Genomic DNA, 21,737 nt, shown 5'->3' on the forward strand with positions numbered 1-21,737 from the left:
ACACATCATAATTATTGGTTCATGCCACTCGTCTACCTCGAAAGGGGTAAGTTCACTTTGATATATCTTCTGTACAATTTGTATTATTTTTGACAGCTGTTTCTTCTGTTTCATTACAATTAGCGTTCCGCTTGTTTCACTCACGTCGCCTCCGGGCATTTTTTTGGGCGAATTAGGCATTTTGGGGATGAGGATTTTTGTACCGCACTCCGCTTTCTAATGTTGTCCCACGAAGCAGAACAATTATCGTAACTAACATCTTGCTAGATGTTTTAACGATATTGTCGTATAATATTGTATATTCAATCTATGAAGCACCTGTTAGTTATTGTAATCCTTTTCGATGTATATTAAGGCCATGTAAACTATCACTAACAAATTTTTATGGAGTTGTAAGATAAATTGTACTGATGTAAATCTTATCGTGTCGGCTATTCTTTGTTAATGGTTTCTTATTGTTGTTCTTTCGTCTTTATACAATTTTAAAGACACTCCTTCTTTATTTTCCAAATTATGTACCGAACTATTTCGCAACATCATTATTCCAATGGTCTATAATAATTTAATATTAATGTACTATTTGTGCATATATGAATATCTTGATCCTACGGAAGTGATAAATCTTACACATTCGCATCTTCTATTGATTATTCCAGCCCGGAGAGCTCTTGTCTATAATAAATTCTGCATTGTTTCACTCAATCGTGTATATAACTATCATTATAGAATATAACCTGTCGCAATAAACAAATAAATATTACACACCTTTACCGCTCAAGGTTCTAAAAGTACGATGTTAAATTCGGCTCTCAAGTGTGCACAATACTAGTTATATTACACTCAATGTACTACAAAATTTTGGATGGTAAATATTGTAATTATTGCAACGAGTTAAATGATTTAGGGTACCTGCTTATGTTGTATACAAAGGTAGAGGGCAAGTACATTGAACTTGAACTACTGATTATATATATAATTTCTTCGATTTTTTTGCCATTTTTGAGCGGCCCTACAATCAGGTTATCAAAAAAGTTATTAAACTGATTTTTCATGTACTCAAGTATTTCGAGCGAAATAATAGTCAGTAAGAAATATTTGTAACAATAATAGCAAGAAATCCTTTGTAATTCAATTGAAGTGATACAATAAAATTATATTCGAAGTATGAATAATTTCTCGCATTAATTCTTCAATTTTTTATGTTTCCGTTTAAATTGCAATAACGTTATTGTCGTTTCAAATAAATCGATTATCTCTTAATGATCACTATAAATCACGATTTATGCGGGAAAATCATCCTTCTTTCGCTCATCACAGAATGGCAATATTCAAAATTATTTATCAATTTATTATGCATAAAGTTACATACGCAAGCTCAGTTAGGTTTGACGTCCGAGATTGGTATTCTTGTGTTTAGATTAATGTTAACTTTTGAAGTATCAGGGTTCATTTCCGGCTCGTCATAGTCTTCTGGAATAGGATGTGGAACTACACCAGTAATATTTTTTTCCTTCTGTTGTATTTCTTTAAACGAAGCTTTAATATTATCCAGTGCAGTTTCAAGTGCGATTTTGATGTCACCGAATTCGTCGGACACCATGCCGATGCGGTTCATTAAAACGTTCAAATTTTCGTGAACTTGATATGTACGTTTCGACATATCTGTCACCTGTAAAAGAAGAATTAAATACAATTTCACAATATTTTATTTACAAAACTATTTCAGAATTTTTATAAAAATGATCTATTTGAAAAACTGCAGATTATTGGTGCACAGATGAGATACTATTTATATCGTGAGTGATATGTCTTTGAAAACTGAATTAACGGGGGGGTTGTTTCTTTAGTTTTCACTAATCTCTGTGAAAAGGGACCATTTCGAAGCAGCGTGATAAATTCGTAAAATATACTAGTGCAGACGATATTTTTTTGGGCTTGTGGTTGGTTAAACTTTGAATCATTTACTGTATGTTTTATTCTTAACTGGAGCTCACTATGAATGCGTCGAATAAATAGGGTTTCCCATATGGATCCCATACTATTTTTTGAGACGTACCTTTTGGGTCTATATAGCAAAGTTGAATATAAATTTCATTTCGTGTTATGAAGCAAAGAAAATCTACGGACGGTATCTCAACAGTTTTCTGAGATGCAAGATTCGGCTGCACCTCGGAATTCTTTTGCAGAACAACAAAACTTTTGTAGATACTAATTGTAAATGGATCTTTTCATTATACTGAATTTTATTTAAATACACAGATTGATATCGGAAAAAGGCTCCTGAGCTAAAAAAGCACCTTGAAAGTTGACAATCAAATCTCTAGTTTTTGCCATGTCCTGAATATCTCGGAAAATTATACAACTTATGTAAGAACTGAGATTCGAGAAATTTTTTAAAGAATTTTATTTTTTTCGATGCGTAAAATCAGCAATGATGCATGTGCAAATTTCGTGTCCCCAATTGTTTGCTGGTGCGGTTTTACAGTAACATGAAAATCCTTTAATTTTAATTCGTTTCGCAGATCGTGATGAGGCTAACATTTCACCAGACTTGCACGAATGGTTCGGAAATATTTGCTTAAAGGTAAAAGCTGGTGATAATAATCGCGCCAAAACATTAAATTTAAATCGATGATGTATACATATGAACACGGATTCTGAAACAGCTAATTTTTTCCTTATTCAGCGTTTGAACTTTCGTAATTCGAATAGTGGTAAAATCGATAATTATGAATATAAAGTTGGAGTTGAAAATTTATAGAGTTATAGAAAATAATAAAGCTGTAAATACACGCAAACCCAGTTTTTATAATAATTTAAAAAATTGGGAAGAATTTTCAACTCGGAACTGACGAGAAAAAAGGATCATATCATATGTCTTCGATCCCACTTTAATTCCGTGAAATCATATTTGGTTACAAGATCAAGATTTAATTCTCAGACAAGGAAATATCAGTTCCACGTTCAGCCGACGTTGGCTTAACAACCGGGCCAGCATGGTGTTATCATTGGCAATGCTGGGCCAACGTTAACAATTTGAATTACTCGACGTTTGGATGCGACCGTTGAGCCAATTATGGTTTAACGAAAACATTCGCTGGCTCATAGTTGCAAGGATGGTGATAATTGACGGTTGGGTGAAACTAGTGGGCCAACGTAAGCCCGATTATAAAGCGTTGGCACTGCACGCTGGGGATAGAATGTGGTTATGGTTGTTTTGTCATCACACGACGGCAGCCAAAACCCACGGGTTAAGAAGACGGACGATGAATTGTGCTGGTTAAAGTTTTGGTTTTGTTTCTCAATTACATTGAAGAAATTACAAACCTGCGTTTCTATTCCGTCTATGGTCGAAGTTGTATCATTGACGTACACTTCGTTCTTCTGATGAAGTTTCTCTAGTATTGCAGCATTTTGAGACATCGTTTGATACATCGCATGTATTTCTCTCCAAACCTGGAATTATTATATATGTTATTAAATTTATTGAGGCTGGGTAGTTATAAAGACATGATTCCAAAAACGTTATACTTCAAATCGAAAGATATGTTACGAGAAAAACTTACCGTAAGAATTTCATTTTCGACTTTAGTTGTCAAGTTTGCCAGAGCCTTACTTTGATTTCCGATGATATTGTTTGAAACTGCGCTAATTTTCTCGTCAAAGTTATCATTAAATACTGTATTTTGGTCTTTGATCAATGTCTTAACACCCGTAATAATCTGGTGGATTCCAATTTCCACCTTCGTTCCTGTATCTATTACGTTGTCTACCGTAGACTCCATCACGGCTTGACCCTGAGTAAGGAGTGCTAATTCCTTATTCACACTCTCTGAATTCATGGCGAAATCTGACCTGTCGTAAGTAAAGAGTAATAAATATGATTTTACAAATCTTTTGCCAGATACATTCGACTTTGAGACTGCAATACGTAACATTACCAATTGTCGAACCTTGGGTTGTACACAACTCACAATTATTTCGTGTAATCGATGTTATAGCAATCATTACTAAGAGTTGCAAGAACATGTTCTCCGGCGAATTATCCTGGCGTAAAATGAACAATATTCGCATATTTGTGCTTAGCATCGTATATAAAAATACGACATTTAAGATTTTTTTGTGCGAATGACACGTACAAGGTCTTGTTAATAACCAAAATAAGTGATACCAAATTCAAGTAGTTACTAAACTGACCATAGCCAAATACGATTCAAACATAACCAATATGTGAAAAGTCTCTGCTATGAAATCGAAAAATGACGTCAAACGATCTGTGATCATTTATTCCCTCTGTAAATAGCACTCAATTGAATTTTTTCCATGCCACAACTAGCGTGGACTATTACTCAGAACTTATTTGTGATTTTATTGTTTCATATCCGCCACGTTTGAATCGTATTTCGTGGTAGTTAGTTTTCACCGGCCATGTCAAATTAAAGTAACTAATTTTCACAATTATCGAAACCTTATACGCATCATTCACGCCGAACAGTCGCAGATAGCGGAATTATACAGGTAATGCTCATGTACGAAAACATCCACAGATTACTTATCTTACGGTACAATAACGCCAACCAATATAATAAAAGGTCAGTTGTACAAAATTATTGTGAGATGAAAGAGATACGAGTTTCGGCAACCCAAGAGTTTTGCTCATGATAAGAACCGCGGTACGTAACTGATTGTGAGTTTTGGCAAAACTTTATAAGCCCATACTCTGAGAGCGCATAATTTACTCTTAAAAATAGAGTGACCAATTTTCCGACATTCCTGAAATTACGGGATGGAACGACTGACAGTCGTGTACAGTTAGGTCCCTCACCAAAAGTATTTTTTCAAATTTTCAGAACCAATTGAGGAGGAAGGGGTGGGCAGCTAGCCCAACATCCTTCGATCAGGATATGAGAGGTAGCAAAGGGTGTAAATCTCCATCCGGCAGGAACCGAGCTTCCTTGATTTCGCGATTTTAACGACTTCCCCGCTGCAATTTATTAAAGGGAGGAAAATTAAGTTTTTTCGAAATGAAGATGACGATGGTTGCCTTAGATTTTTACAGATAACGGAACAGTTGCATTTATTTTTATATTTTGCAAATTGTCTTTACTATCATGTGAACTGCATTAATTGTTATTTCATGTTGTATTATATGGAGTGTTGAAGTTTTAGAAAACGTTAATAGTATGACCTTTATAAACGATTTTGGCAATTGAAATTAAGAGCTGTTGTTTCTTGGGCGTTTGTTAGCAAATTATTTTGTTTTCCAGTACTACGGGTTTATGTCTAGGGGGACAGGCTGCTTGGTGTGGGTACTTCCACTCTCTAGCTTGAGAAAGCATGCTGCATCACTTTCAAGTGATTTTTACGGAAAATTACCATAGATTTTGAGTTTTGTGATGCAACAATTTCTTTGTGGGATACTATGGATGTACAATACATTGATTAACATCTTCCATCTTGTGGTAGGCATTGCTTTCACTCTCCAACGAACAATAAGTTCAAACACTTAAAACCTTGGACCTTGGTTAAGTACTTACAATTAGTATCTGAAAGGCATACAAATCTCACGATAATTGATCAGTATGGTGTATTAAAATGTAAAGTTTATAAGGATATTCCTTATTGTAAGGGATGAGCAACTACCAATAAATCGTTGATGGCAGTCTGAGGCATTTTTGATTTCTACTGCATAGATGGGAAGTCATACTTGTAACAAGAATGCGTATCAAAAATCCGGAAGTAAATGCAGTCTCTACTAGCTCACGAAGTCACAATTTACAACGAGATTCCAAATAATTCAAAAAACGAAACACCGAACGCAACTATAGCAACATTAAAGTAGTATGCGGTTCGTATTATGCAGTCTAACCGAAAAATACTTAAACAAAGTCATTTCTACAACCATTAAATAGAACTAAGGATCTTGTAAGCTAGAATAATAAAAATCAAATCTTCAATTGATTAGAATAAATGTAATAAACTATAATCAGGGAGAAACAGTTTGTTCGTTCGGTTCGTCGCACCCCGCGTCCCAGAAAGTGATGTAATGCCGAAAAGAAATTCGTACCCAAGAACATCGGGTTTGGTAGCTAACCCTCCAACAGCCACGTAGTTTTTTACTCACGTTGCCGGCCAACGTGGGCGATTTTGTCCTGGGCTCTCTTTTCCTCACTTAGGGCTTTTCAAAAATTTCCCAACAATTCAGGTCATCAGTTTTAGATGCCTACTTTATATTCCGATCATTTGGTTTACGAAATTTTCAATTAGTTGACTAGTGAAAATTGTTACACATGAAAAATTTCCGAAACACTGATAAGTAGAAAGTCATGGCGGACAAGGAAAAAAAAAAGCTGGTCAATATTCAAATTGAAGATCAACTTGAACTTGAACAAAGTTGAGAGTGAGACTTTATCCCTGATGTTGAGTCTTATTCTAGTCCAGTCATTTGAGGATTTCAAATTGTATAAACTTGGAACAACAATTTTCATTCACGAGTCGCCGGGGGGGGGGGGGGGGGGGGGGTAGTCTAAGTCCAGATTTTCGAGAATCCACTCTTCGTCGTTCGGTCACCATACCGAACTTAAGGGTGAATTTTCTTACTTATTACATTAGTCGTTTATTTTCAACTTCACAGTAAAAATGCCAAAACCAAATCTGAAGTACATATTATTTTCTACAACTTTAGACACTACTATTTTTTCTCTGTGATCGATAATTTTTTAGTTTGACCCGAAGGGCGGGAGGGCGGGGGATTTGATTATTGCATTATCTCGTTTGTTGTTGACTTTTATATAAAAATGATATTGGACAAACTTACAGGAAATGAATTTACTACAATTTTTATTTCTATTATTCTTTCTCCAAGGCCGATATTTTTAGATTTAAACCTGAAAGAGGGGGTCTGAAATTTAATTATTGAAATATCTCATTCGCTTCACCATGTACTTCGATTTTGAAGGTAAAAGGTAAAAAAAAAAAAAAAAAACTCTGCTGAGCAAGTAACTATAATTCGCTACAAAGGCAACCGTGGATAACTCGCGAGCCATCACTAACTCATTATAAATCAGATATGGTGTCATTTCGGTGATGTTTGTACCGTAAAAACCATGCAGCTAGAGATGGCTGTCTTACTGCAATGGAGACTTCTCAACGGCCAAGATTATCCGAATGCTAATGAACATTTTGGTGGGAATATGAATTCTCACCATAGTTAATCTTGATAGAGATTACTTGACACATTCGGAGTATCACGACAACATTAAGTGATGATACTTCGATTATCATCATATTAAATTTTCATGTTGTGCTAGGCGCGGTTATGTAATTTTCATCAAGATTCGATCCAGTTACTCAAATAAAAACATTTCACATAATACCTGCAGTCTTGTTTGTGGAACCCTTGAAATAAGGAATATTATCAAATTTCTGTAATAAGCATAGTAACTCTTCTTGTCTCACCTTAGATTCGCAACACTGTTTTTGATTTTTTCTTCACTTTCACAGACTTGATTCCTTAATCCGTCAATTTCATTGGTAAGTGAACCTGCCAACGTATGCTGAGTTCCTTTTACTGCCTCCTTTATTTCGAGATGACGAGCTTCAACCTCAGATACCCTTCAAATAAAACACGAATTATTCTTGGATAACATTTCCTTTGATTCCACTCATGTGCATCGCTTCGCGTATTTACAAGTCTCAAACAATGTCTTTAGCGCTATTATACTACTTCGAGTAGTTCGTAAAGCGAAAAGATTTTATAGTTTTTCTTATTTTGTAATGGGGTAATTCAAAATTGTTAAGTCAGTGATACAAGGTCATCAATACTACCCTTCACGGTATTTCAATCTTAGGTTTGAAAAAAGTACACATACTAAATACCCCAGATCGTACGAGCTTCGAAAAAAGTAACTGAAGCAGAAAGATGGCATAGGGGTGAAAACATTTTTTCGAAAAATCAGGTCCTTTGAATATAATTTGAAATAGTTAGTAGCAATGAAAAGCGTGTGAGCAAATGAATCCGAAACACTCCGAGTAAAGTCGATTTGCTTCATTGTAAGGATCGGAGTTAGGGACATTCAAAGATAGAAATGCGTGAGCTAAAGTTGTAAATGTAACCCTTGAAAATTTGATAATCATTTGTATAAATGTACAAAAAAATCCAGCACAAACTTCAATCCAGCTGGGCTATAGATTAACCGAATTCGAGTTCGATCTGAGAAATTTTTTTTTGGGTGGAGTCCATTAAGAAATAAAACCAAATGGTGATTTGTTAATTTGTTAAGCGCAAGTGGTTCATCACTTTTGACTGCATATTCAATTAAAATCGTTTTAAACACAGAAAGACTTATCATACAGAGCCAATTACATTACCCTCCACTGATTAATACTCAATAGCAGCCTAAAACAATCATGGTCTTTTTATGTTGTTGTGTTCAAAATCGTAACCTACTACGACGTACAAATCTCGTCATTACTGAGAAATTATGTCGTTCCAAAGCCCGCTACTGTTGAATTTGACGATCCATAAACATGTGCAAGATCAATATCAAAAGACTGCATACTAAACTTCATGAAAATGCATTTAGGATGCCATCCCAAGAGTGAACAAATTCTGAAAAGTGTGTAGCTGCCACTTTATAACCAGATATCACGGGCGATTGAACAGTTGTTGTCACCCGGTCACCGAATACTCAATTTTTCACGAAAATAGCCACCCGATCAATTAGCCATTATACTGATTCCGGACACATCGCTTGTTGTAATTAAAATTAGAAATCTTCTTAATATTATCACATACATAATGAAAAGGCTAAAAACTATGACCGATGAATTGCGCTTTGAAGTTAAAGATAAATTTTTTGATCGACGTGACACGTTTTGTAATGAAAAGTCTATAAGATATTTCGTAATCGAGTCTTCAATCTCAAAATATGTCAAGGTGGGGAAATTCTTCTGCAAGTATTAAGTATTGCTGTAAAAATTGTTAAATTACGGATTGAAGGAACGCACGAGCTCTCTTAGAATTTGAAACGTAGAACATTCTTTGTTTATCAAGCTGTCGGCAACATAAAATGTAGACAGGGGAAATAGCTGTGGTACATTTTTAAATTACTGTTGACCGTTTAAATTGATGCTTAGCTCGTTTACTCTTGAAATTCTTGAAAAACATCAAATATTTCGAACTAACCGCTACTGCGTACTGCAATAGAATAAAAGGGATAGAAACTATCTTACGTTGGTAAAACTTGGACACGGTTCGCAATGCCTTCCAAATGTTTGGTAACTGTTCCAAGTGTTTCATTCTGCTGTTGCAGAATTAATCCGACGTTAACCATTTGCTCCATAGTTTCGTTTTTGTCCTTTTCGGAGATCTCGTGATCTTTTTCGAGAGATGTTTCGATGTCTGTAATTCTACCGCTTATGTTTTGTACCTGTGTAAAATTCATACAATGGTGAAATTGCCTGATAAAAAGTTCACTGACAGGATCCTGTACTTGCATGATATGTAAAATAATCATTTGTATATTTTTCTAATTTCGATAATATCAAAGTCATTTTTTGTTCAAGACAGGATTCAACTGATGTTAGGTCATCAACAGACTATCAATCTAATTACCAACTAAAAATTAAATGATTTGGAAAAAGCATATAAGTCAAAAAAGCTTTACTTCGTCAATTACGGTCTGTAGTTTCTCATATTGAACAGCAATGTTATCGTCACTTTTATTGGCCATCCTGCTAACGCCAAATTCAATCCTTGCAACTTGTTCTATTAAATGTTCTTCTGTATCGTTTATCTTGGATATTATATCTAACATCAATGTGGATTCAGGAGTTGTCGATGGTGTAGTTACTTCAGTACGTTCACTCATTTCGGACATTTTAGTTTTCATTTCCTTGAACTGTGTTTCCAGAAATTTCTCCAACTTTTCTACCAAATCCACGGTTTTCTGCAACTGGATTCTTTCTCTTTCGTCTTTCTAGATTAGGACAACACAAAGGAGAAAATATTCTTATGAAAACGTATGATAAAATATCTTTTGTCAAGGCTAAATAGTTCTTCAGAATCAAATACATATTCATACTTTAGACTATCCAGTATATTGAAATTTACTTATTTCGTGGCTACTTCGAGTTGAAAATTTAACTGTTATCTGAACCTAATAGTATTTTATTTGTAAATCCTGACTATTAACGTTATATTATTATACACGAATGTGTCTGATGATTGTACTGACTTGAAAATTGGAATGTACTCTCAATGCGCATGCGGTTAAATATTCTTTGTTTAATTCAGACTAATCATAAGTCTCTTAGAATCAGACAGTGCAAATAACAATTCCGCGCTTGTCAAAATTTATAAAAATTCGGCCAAACGTTGGAAAAATGTATAGTCATACGCTGCATCAGCTAAGTTGACCTGGGTATCGAGTGTATGGGAATATTGTAGTGCATTTTAGGACGAGTTAACATTCCTAACATTGATATAGTGATGCGATTCTCAAAAACATTATTTCACAGCTTTAAGATTGTCTGCAAGATTCGGTAAGCGATGCAGAACGTATTTTTCTTTCAGTATTTCGTTACGTTAACGTTAGCAACTACAATCTCGGAATTTGAGAGCCTTCACGGACTAAAACTAATGTTAGTATTAGTCCAAACAGCATTGATAGTCTCCAAGGATATAAGCTATGTATTCTCTTTTATTTTATCGGTCTCACTTTTTAGAGTTTTACTAAGATAGCGCAATAGATGATTTCATGTCAATTTGAATACGATCATCAATCCGTTGAAATTTTACTGTTCAGTTTACTATAGACGGAAATAGATAATTTTACGATGATATTATTATTATTATCTCAATGTACTGCCGTTATTATATAACAGATAGAGTTTAAATAACTTTTCAACGTATTTTCAGAAAAAAACATCACAGTTTCCCACCCTCCCCAGCACTGATATTATATATAACCATCCTTCTACTCCCCCCCACCCCCCTGGTGGCTCTCTGGGTCAGTGATTTCTAACTACAATACTGTCTGTTCATGCGATGGAATATGTGCCACACTTCATAGCAGCGAGGTCAACGAACGGAACGTGTTCATATAACGATGACTTCTATGAAAGAAAAATGTTTCGTTGGTAAACTTGGAGACCATGTGGAGTTTCATTTAATTATAATCTTTGACAGACTTACTAAATTTTTGATATTCAGCTTCAATAGCTTACGAACATTGCGATTCCACTTTCAGAAATCTATTTACATTCCGAACACTTCACCTGTACAGTCAGATTTACTACCTATATAAACTAGATCGTGTTAACATTTAAAGAGAAGAAATCAATGGTGAAAAAAAGTAAGATTCGGTGACAATACTTTGATCTACAATATATAAATATGGGTCTATTGGATGTTATCGGGCTCAACATATTTTCCGACACCGGTATAAGTATAAACGTGACTATGATATCAACTAAAAGTAAATTAGGGTTCAGGGCTGATATTTGCATTTATTTAGGCTATATAATGTTGGGAGAGTAAACAAAAGGCTACCTTTCTTCACGATAATATTTTATTCAATAGGCCTTGAGTGCCGAATTATTATGAGTGCAGGGAATGTCAAACAGTTTCGTCCAGCGTTGAACGGTCACTATTCAACAGTTTTCTCAATTTCAGTACACAATATAAGTACTTTTAAACAGAATCATAAGTCTTTTTCTATGTATATTTCCCACCGTTTCGAAGTTAAAAATCATTAGACTTAAGATTTTCTGAGCAAATGTCGAATAGATGTGTAAAAATTACATCAAACTCTACACCATATGACAAACATTATAAAACCGTACAGGAAGTGGTTTCTTTGTTGGTTTGGATATAAATTATTTAATACTGCTACAACTCAATTACTGTTCTAGATTTTTGGGGGCCAGTTTATAAACAAATCCGAAGAAAATTACATCAAATTCTACACAATATGGCTATAATTTCGAAGAATAAAGAAACATCTTTTGCACGCATAGTCACCAAATATTTTCAATTTCCCCTGCAATATTCTGTAATTCTTTTTCAGATTTGCCAGAGCTTCGGAAAAATCTCGAACAATAAATTGATCGGTAACCGTGATGAATAATTTATAAATTCTCGACGAATTACGAACTTTTAGCAGGCTTAAAAATTTTGCAATTTTGCATAGAAATTTCTGCACTTCTTGCAGCTTATAATAAATGACCAGAAGATTAGAAGCTTGACAGATTTTGGCTTTGGAACGGTGAGGGATATCGAAAATAAAATTACGGACGGTCGTATTTGAGAGGACTACCCTATACGCTGAGGTCGTAACAAAATCAGGACTAGTGACCGTCCGATGCCAGGTGAAACCGTATAGAATTTCTCAGAGAGAACCACCTCTTACTTACCTGCGAAATGAGCTGCTCAATTCCAGATATCCGATCCTCGATTTTCGTGAAATGTGTCGTGATCGTGTCAAGAACGGACGCTTTTTGAACTAAAGTTCCCACAGCCTCGTTCATATGTTCTGTTGCTTGACGGTCACGAAGTTCATGTCGTTCTAATTTCTGACTATTTATCCGCATTGCGTGTGCTAATTTGAGTATAGCATCTTTAATCACGCTATCGGGGCTAAAAAAAAGTAATTAATTTTTGATTCCGTCGGAATATAATTGCGACAATTGTCTCCGATTCTGGAAAATATTGTTGATTACAATACTGTAACGAAGTGCAATGACTTTCGACCAGCTAAAAATATCAATTACGTTCTACTGATAAAAGCCGTTCAGTTATTAAATTGCAATTGAACATCGAAGTGTTAATCAGAAAAACTACGATCAATATAAGTACAAATACCACCATATGATATGATCTGCTATACCAGGTGTCCCATTTTAATCTTACATCTAAATTATCTCGAAAAATATTGCGCTGATCAAATTTTGTTTGAAACAAAAGTTTTAGAGTTCAAAGGGGGACGTTCAAAAACAATTTTTTTGAAGGTCCCAAATTTACAATAGCGACGCTACGATGGCTGACATGGTTTTTTTCAAGGGAAACCTAACTTTTTTTATGACAAAACAATGCATTGCATTGAAACTAACAACTTTTGTGAGAAACATTTTTCGGTTCAGATTGTGGTTTTCATGTTGGAACTCCATTTTTGACAATTTAGCGCTGTCCGGAAGGTACCATACAAAACCCAAACAAACCTGCCCACAATCGTGCAACCTCAGACACGCACACACAGATGCATGCACACTTTTGTTTAGGTTTGTTTGGGTTTGTTTGGGTTTGTTTGGGTTTATTTGGGTTTGTTTGGGTTTTGTATGGTACCTTCCGGACAGCTCTAAATAGTCAAAAATGGAGTTCCAACATGAAAACCACAATCTGAATCGAAAAATGTTCCTCACAAAAGTTGTTAGTTTCAATGCAATGCATTGTTTTGTCATAAAAAAAGTTGGGTTTCCCTTAAAAAAAACCATGTCAGCCATCGTAGCGTCGCTATTGTAAATTTGGGACCTTCAACAAAATTTTTTTTGAACGTCCCCCTTTGAAGTCTAAAACTTTTGTTTCAAACAAAATTTGATCAGAGCAATATTTTTCGAGATAATTTAGATGTAAGATTAAAATGGGACACCCGGTATAAATAAATTCCTTGTTTGCGTGTTTGAAACTGATTGCATGAAACACTTCAAAATGTACACGAAACTAGGCTTATTGAGAAAAATATTTCCTATTCGTATCAGGTAAGATACTTTTTGTAATTACTATTGAAACTGTACGTACCATACTTCTTTCGCAATTGCAGCGTTGACGTAAAGGCATAGCACCATCACCCCTGCTACCGAAACCCGCATCTTCATTTGCGTACTTCAGTCAAGATGAAGTCTAAAAGCGAAACCGAATGAAATAATTCCATTATGATTACCGTTTCAGTAAATTCACCGGGAGATATCAATCCATTTATTGCAGTATTTCACTGATATCTTTAGAACTTAAAAGCAGATTGTCGTATTATGATGGATTTGTTTACATACAAGCTTCGCGCCACGGCTGCGATTCCTGGTAATACCTACATTGAAATGTTATCACATGTCATGATCATTGAACACGCGCGAATATTACTGAAATTGTGTGGGTCTTGACATTTCCTCTCTGCGTTTCGCAGGTTCAAGATTACTGCAAGTTACGTACGTTCATCTATATCAACGGCATTGGAAAATGTCCTCATGACGTCAGAGCCTCGTTGTCGGTGCTATTTAATCACCTGATAGCCTAAGTTTTCAATTTTAATGACGGCAAATTGTAACTTTCGAGGTTTCAAATTACTCATGTGACAGAAATTAAAGAAACGCAATCAATAATATACCTGTTCTACTATCCGTGCGCGAAAAAACACCGTCAATGTTTAGCTGTCACCTGGGCTACATTGGTTTGACTTTTTCCATCAGATTACGCAGTGCACAGTGACAATCCCGATATTCGGATAGTTATGACATGCAATGATTAAATTTTTGTTCATTACTACAAAACACAATCAGCGTACACGTTTCAATGTTTGCACAAGAGTGAGCGTAAATTTTTGATCGAATCCCCGCAAAGATCACGCAAATAAATTAAATATTGCTAATTCACTGCAAAACTTTCCATATTTATTACGACAATTTTGATACGTCGTGATACGGTGCACAACTATGGGGTACTCGCTAATTAATATCAGATACTGAAAATAATTGCCGCCACATCCATACTTCAACTGGTAATATGTTTTGACGTAGTTATTTTGCATGTGGTGCTATCTGGGTTGTGTTTAGATAAGAGTAGACTCGGTCACTAGAAATGACCTTTAGAGTGCGGCTGGAGCATTATCATTTTCTTGGAAATTCCGCTACAAACACTTTTATTTCAGTGCTATAGAATAAGAAAACACCGTATACGTACGCATAGAAAAGATAATGGTACATTTTTTTGTATGTGCTAAAAGTTTGAAACTACTTCGTAACGGAGACCGGGGAAAAATCATCCTGCTAAAGAAAAATCAACTAGATTGATAAAATACGGTGACATCTAATGTCAATTCCACCACCTTTTGGCTATAATTTTTAATTTTCAGAGATTTTATAAGTTGCTACTATTGCTGTAATTAGCAAAACAGCGCTCCGATGCAAAATGATCGTTTACCTCGTGTCGCGGGGCAAAATAGTCACCACGAGATGTTTATTTTTTCATGTCGTGATATTCATACATATTCACGTTTCGAAATAAATTATCCATTGCCGGCAGCTTTTATTACAGCGCAGGGGTTTTATTTTGTGAAGACGTGGGTTTTTACCGTAACGTTTCATTTGTTACAAGCATGTTTTGTACCACTTCGATTGTTGGTTCGCGTAATCAACGGTTTTGGAATGTAAGCTCTGTACAATCGGAATTGAGGGGTTAGGCCACTGTAGAAATATCAAAAAATTGTTTTTCGTTAAATTTTTTTAAAAAATGCTTTGATACCTTAAAAATGACATACTCGAATGATTAAGGTGGGAAAAATATGAAAGGAATCGTAGATGCTAAGCCGTATGAGAATTTTACAGTGCTCAAGAAAGAATACCTTGACCACGTGCAAAAAAGGATGAGCACCCGATTGCGTACTTAAAAAAAAAAAGTGAAAGGCCTTGGCGGAAAAGGAAAGTTAACTGGAAAGCTAATGATTTGTTTAACTATTTATTACGGATTAGCAATCCAAAGAAATACTGAATCATTTTTCCGTACCGAAAACTTTAAACGCGTTTTTCTTGAAACTACATCTTTCAAGTCGTCCGCACTCATAACTCGAGCACAAACAACAAAAGAGAACAAATCTCGACCGATTGTCTTGAAATTTTAACTGTATATTCACAATTACATTCTGCACAGAAGCACCAAAGATTTTCCCGATATATTGCATATTTTTTTTTTTTTTTTTTATGAACATTTTCTGGACGATTTTTATTTTTGGTACTTTAAACTTATATTTAAAAAATGCGCCGTTTTTTTCAAAAATTCAAATATCAAAAAAAAAAAAAACCTACGCAGTTCTGTAGCTATTATGTGTATAAACGAGAAAAAAATTTTGATTGACTGTAAATTAAAAATTGCAGCTAAAGTTGGCCCGACCGCGCGCTTTTGAAAAAGAAGGCTTCGTCGAAGAAAAGCTTTGCAGCCGCCATGTTCACTTATACTACTTTGAAAAAAATTATTTATCCAGTTTACGATATGCACAATGAAGGACCTTGTTCAGAAATTTTATTTGTTCGATTGTCCCGCTGAAAAAAATTCCCAAAATATGCTTACTTTTTCCCCCGCTATAGTGGCCTTACCCCTTAATGGCGGTACGGGTATTGTAGGCCCATCCCGAAAAGTTAAGAACCCAATGGTGAACGGTCGCCGGTTATGTTTCATTTGAGTCACCTATGTTCGTTTTTGCCCGGCCCATGAATAACCATTTTGCTCAAAACGCAAAGTATAATTCAACCCCACGTACTGTGCCATCATCGACACGAAAAATGTATGCACACAATGTGACCCATATGTATGCTCATCTATATAATACGGTTATTGTTCGGATCCTGATAAGGGAAAGATTTGCGTGACACAAATAACAGAACACTTGCATCACAAGAGTATGCGATTGAAGTAAGCCCAGTTATCTCTCATCTGCAGTAACACGCACGGCTGCTTTGTTGTACTTACATCATTTATTTACGTTGGTCGCGACACACACACTGTGCATAATTGAAATTATGATCTGATAGCGGATTGGCTTAAAATTTGATATGATCGTTTTGCCCTACGGAATCATTTTGCCTCGTTTTACCCTAGATATTCTTCAAGTTTCAAGTAGAGAGATACTGATTTGCTTTGCATTTTGGTAGATGAAAACTTCTGCGGAAAAATCAGAACATAAAAATTAGGCCCTCGTGGATTTGCCCAACTGCTGAGAATAAGAACAAAATATATTCGATTGTTGTGAATAAAGCTTGCGTTCATACACGTGTACAAGAAGTAGAAAAGTAGATTGAAAATATATTGTTAGAAAGTATTGAAATCGAAAACATGAGAGTTCTACATCAATGATTTATTGGATATAAACGAAAATCGAAAGTATTTAACGAAAAATAATTGAGCCATAATGATAAGAATTTTAAATACAAATTCATTCGCAAAAAACCATGTTAACATTTTTTTTAGACAGAAGGATGGTGATCACGTAGAAGTAAGGACACAAAAAATAACAAATCTATACCTAAAGGTTAGATAAAAAAAAAAATTTGGGAAATCAATGACATCTACACATTAGACAGATAACCTACAGATTCAAAGAAATTCTGACCCAGTGAAAATTGAAATTTCATCAGCTGGGTACAAAATTTAGATTTTTAGCTGTAGTTTTCAGACTTTAACGTGATCTAATTTCCAAGAATCGCACACAACCAATCATCAATTTAGCTGCACTTTGTAGCTCTGTTTATTTTCTGTGAGTTCAACCGTCTATCAAAATATCGTCAGTGTCACATAAAATATGAAGAAAAGTCCTCGCCGCTAGCAAGGATTTCGAGAATATACGACATTTATACAAATAATATATTTCATGTGTGTTTACAAGCGAACTGTATAAATTTTGCACAATTTCAGTTTTAAAGAACGCTAGTTCTTTTTTGCAAGTAACAATTTGTTATTAATAAGGTTGTAAACATTTTATCAGTGCATAGCATTCAATAAAGCCTTACAAATTCAGACATGGCATCGTTAACTTGAAAAATTTGAAGAAAGAATACATTTATTTTATGCATAAGCGCTTTTATTCCAATAAAAATTGTTTAACTCCAAATGAATTCAAGAAATTTATACATCTTTGAATGGTTTTTAGCGCTACACGATGGTACATTTTTGAAAATTGCAGTTTAATTGTGTTCTTCTGACTACTTTTAATTGACATATTGTTGCAACATAACATAACCAATATTCAACGCCATTAATTACAATTATCGCTTAATTCAAATGTTTATGTTATATGCTCCATACCGTGAAGTGGGAGGAAGGGCAATCAAAATTTTTTATGGAAAAATGGTTGATTCAAAACGTGTCCACAGTGTCGGTGACTTCGATTAGGGACTTTATATTATGCATTTGTAAATCGATTGTGTTAAATTTAATAATGGTGAAGTTTTGCGATCATAGACAAACAAAGGGTACGTTCGAATGAATAATAAAAATTTCGCGAATAATTATTTCTGAAAAAAATAACACTAAATCATTATGATAAGAAAAAAAATATTGTTTGCAGTTCAATGCAGTTAGTAATTTTTGTAAAGTACAATTACATTATGTTTTGTTTTTATGAATCCATAGTTCAAGACGAAAAAACAAATAAGCCTCGACTTTTCCGGCATCTCATTTCGTTTTCTAATAATATTCGTTTGAAGAATTTAAACAGACAATATTCGGAAAATTCATCACTTAAGAAGATATGAAAATAAAGATTTCCAAAAGAATATTATTTTTTTTTTAATTGAAGAAAATTGAAAATTTGAACTTCAAAGGACATTCGATTTAAAAAATAATTCCCCATTTACCGAAATAAAGACGGACGTAATGTCGGACTCTTGAAATTATGTCGATCCTACGAATTATACCCGTAGTATTTGTAATTCAAATTCCTATCGCATATTTGCTAGATCGAGTCGAACTTATGTACAATTTATTCTATGCGTTGCAAAACGAATGTTTGGAATTTGAATGGAAACGTTGGGAATCGATTAACATTCGAAGAGTCAACGGTTAGTCAATTGGGGAAATCATCTAGATACCAGGGTGTGACTGACCAAAAAATTCACAAATGTGTAGTAGAGTGGTCTTTATAGAGGTAGTTTTTGAATTGCGACTGTCCCACCTCTTAAACCTGCTCCAAATGATTCAAAAGTAATTCCCTAATGTTTTTAGATCTTGACCTCAACTCTAACTGCTCCACCCAACAGGATGGATTTCCGCATTTCAAATACACAATCTTATTGAACATTATTGCTTCTTTGATAAAATATACACTGAAAATGTCTCCGAAACACGTGTGTTTTACATGGGGAAATCTATCCGATTGGCGTGAAGGGTTAGCCTTGAGATAAACCCGTGAAAAAATTAGAGAGTCATTTTCTAATTATTTCGAGCTAATTTGGGGGGTAGGACAGTCGAAATTCAAAAATGACCTTTTTAAGGACACCCTAATGTGTAGCCGTGAATTTTAAAATGAAATTGTAAAACCATTCATTTTGACTGGTCTGGCAGTTCTAGTGTTAACAAATCTTACTGAAATTTGCGCATTGCTTTACTTGTGCCCCGAAAGTAAGGTCGAAGACGGAAAGAGAGTCCGTGAGTTTACGTTTCATAATTTAAATCTCCGAAATAGGAAAAAGAAATTTCAATACATTAATCATTTTCAAGTTCTGATAAGAAAGCCACGCACCTTACTGGGGAGTCATAATATACTAGACATTAAAATGTACGATCGATTTCGATATTTTAGTGAAATTTGCGAATCGAGAATTGGCGAATTACCCAACAAAGCAGGTATAATTTTTTCATACCCTTACGCGAGTTCCATTGCAGACAACATTTTTGGATGTATGTCTTTGTACTGAAATAATTTTTTCACGCTAGATTTTATTTTTAAGACATTCTGTTTTATGAAATTTGATCTAAGTGGTATTTTGCATACACACGGTTTAAATTGCGCATATCATGATCACAATACATATACGTTTTATGTACCAAAACTTTTGATTTCGGAAGTATTGTGAATATGTAAATTATTGAAAAACCCATGTACATATAAAAAAAATCAGCATCTGTTAAACGTGCTAGAATGCAATAATAATTTATCTGAAGTACGAGTATATTTAAAATTACACTGTACAGGTACTTTCAATCGGAAAAAAGGGTTTACGTATGATATGTAGAATCGAGCAGATTGAAAAAAATACAACTAACAGCGCAACTTGCAAACAATCGTCAAAGATTACAGTCGATAAACTTTGAAAAAATGTGTATAAACAACCATTGCCTTTTCTACCAGTTATGTAAGAAATTAACAAGATCAGAGTCTATCTATTTTTCATCTGTCGTAGCTTGCGTAATTGATGCCGACTTTTTATGGAGTTATTCTTCTTTGTCAAGCGGCACAGTAGCATTAAACGTCAAGTACATTCCACTGTATTCCGTGACGGAACATATTTTTGATGTGTTCCCGAAGACTCTCGTGGGAAACGGGACGAAATATTTTTTACGTTTCGGATGATTTAACCATTCATATACCTTAAAAAATTATAATTATGAACATCGATACAACGTGTTGTCAGATACGTTTAAAAGAATTTATCAAGTTTCAGTCTTCGGTAAATTTTATTTTTAGTATGAATTAATTCAGTAACTGTTGTCACTACTGTTTTTTCAATCCTATGATTTGACGATATTCACACTTGCTTTCTATTTTGGTTATACATAGTCCAGCGTAACAATTACATGACACATGTTCGTACGACCATTGGCGGTAGAATACCAACGGCAGTCAGTCTACTGGGCTTTCCTGTGATAGACGCAAAGGGGGTGAGGAAGATGGTGAACCTAGGCCCACCCAAGCGCATTAAGGTGTCACAAAAACTTACCCGGGGTCGACCTTCTTTACTCACTTTTTTATAAACGGTGCGACTGAAGTTGTGCGATACATTTTTATACAATACAAATTTGAATTATTTATTAACGGAGAATTATCTCGATGCTGATATTATACTAATTAACTGATTAGCAGTCATCACAGTTTCTTTTTTTATTAATAAAAGATTTTAACGGAGTAGTAACGCCTTTGATCAATAATGACACTGTAAATAGCGTGTCTACAATGCCAGTTATTAAGTTAACGTAGACAGCTGGTGTTTGGAAAAATTATGATTTCGGGAGTAATTCACTCGGTTTAAGTGGTTGATATGAAAATTTAAATATTCGAAACTTTGTACTTAGTACTGCGAAACACTGGTGAGTACTTACTTTTATATTGTAGTATTCAACTGGAGACTGCGTTCTTCTTAAAACTGAGACGTTACCAGAGCGTCTGCAGGCTTTAGCTCTGCAGGATGAACTGGACTCGGTGCCATTAGATAACCGCTTGTTCGGCTATCTAAAAAATGGTACAGAAAAAAGTGTGTGTGTAGCACCATCTGGTATTCGGTACAAGAAGTCAGGCAACTGTCACTGTTATCACTGATCGTGAGTGTGCTCGTTTATGCATTTCTAGTGGCAGCCTCGGAACTCATTGGTGGTTTCCACTTTATTCTCGAACGCGATTGGCTTGAAACAGCAGACTTATGGTTCTGCACAAAGGAATTTATCCACTGGGATCATTTGCTTAATCACAATCGGAGATCGGAAGATGCATAATCTCCACGCGGCGTTTAAAAACACTTCAGGAGTAGAGTACATTTATATTGAATAATTCATTTGTATTTTCGCTTGACTAGAGTTACAATCGGGTGAAAATTCAGGCTTGAGGATAATTCGCTTAGGCTGTGTGTGTGTTAACCCATTCGCTTTTTTGTATACTACAGTGTACGATCTTGATTTTCGTTTTTTACGATTTTCTCGCGACATACTGCACATTAAATTATTGTCAAGTGAATGAAATAAGGATAAAATTTTTTGACAAATC

General features: G+C 34.9%; 1 protein-coding gene across 4 annotated transcripts; it reads right to left on the reverse strand.

Annotated features, from left to right (window-relative positions):
- Window positions 1-809: 809 nt before the first annotated feature.
- Window positions 810-21,170, reverse strand: LOC124177820. 4 transcript variants are annotated; one of them, XM_046560658.1, is made up of 9 exons: window positions 21,080-21,170; window positions 13,799-13,900; window positions 12,418-12,640; window positions 9,669-9,980; window positions 9,235-9,431; window positions 7,459-7,614; window positions 3,567-3,855; window positions 3,328-3,456; window positions 810-1,669 (listed from the first exon to the last, which is right to left on the reverse strand). In XM_046560658.1, the coding sequence occupies exons 2-9, from the start codon at window positions 13,873-13,875 to the stop codon at window positions 1,376-1,378; spliced, it is 1,677 nt and encodes a 558-aa protein (XP_046416614.1). In that variant the 5' UTR covers window positions 13,876-13,900; window positions 21,080-21,170; the 3' UTR covers window positions 810-1,375. The 4 variants fall into 4 exon arrangements, with proteins under 4 accessions (XP_046416614.1, XP_046416616.1, XP_046416615.1 ...); XM_046560660.1 differs by lacking the exon at window positions 21,080-21,170 and adding an exon at window positions 14,538-14,755; XM_046560659.1 differs by lacking the exon at window positions 21,080-21,170 and adding an exon at window positions 14,382-14,400.
- Between the last annotated feature and the right edge of the window lie 567 nt (window positions 21,171-21,737).

Source organism: Neodiprion fabricii, chromosome 3 (assembly GCF_021155785.1).
Source record: "Neodiprion fabricii isolate iyNeoFabr1 chromosome 3, iyNeoFabr1.1, whole genome shotgun sequence".
Lineage (NCBI taxonomy): Eukaryota > Metazoa > Arthropoda > Insecta > Hymenoptera > Diprionidae > Neodiprion > Neodiprion fabricii.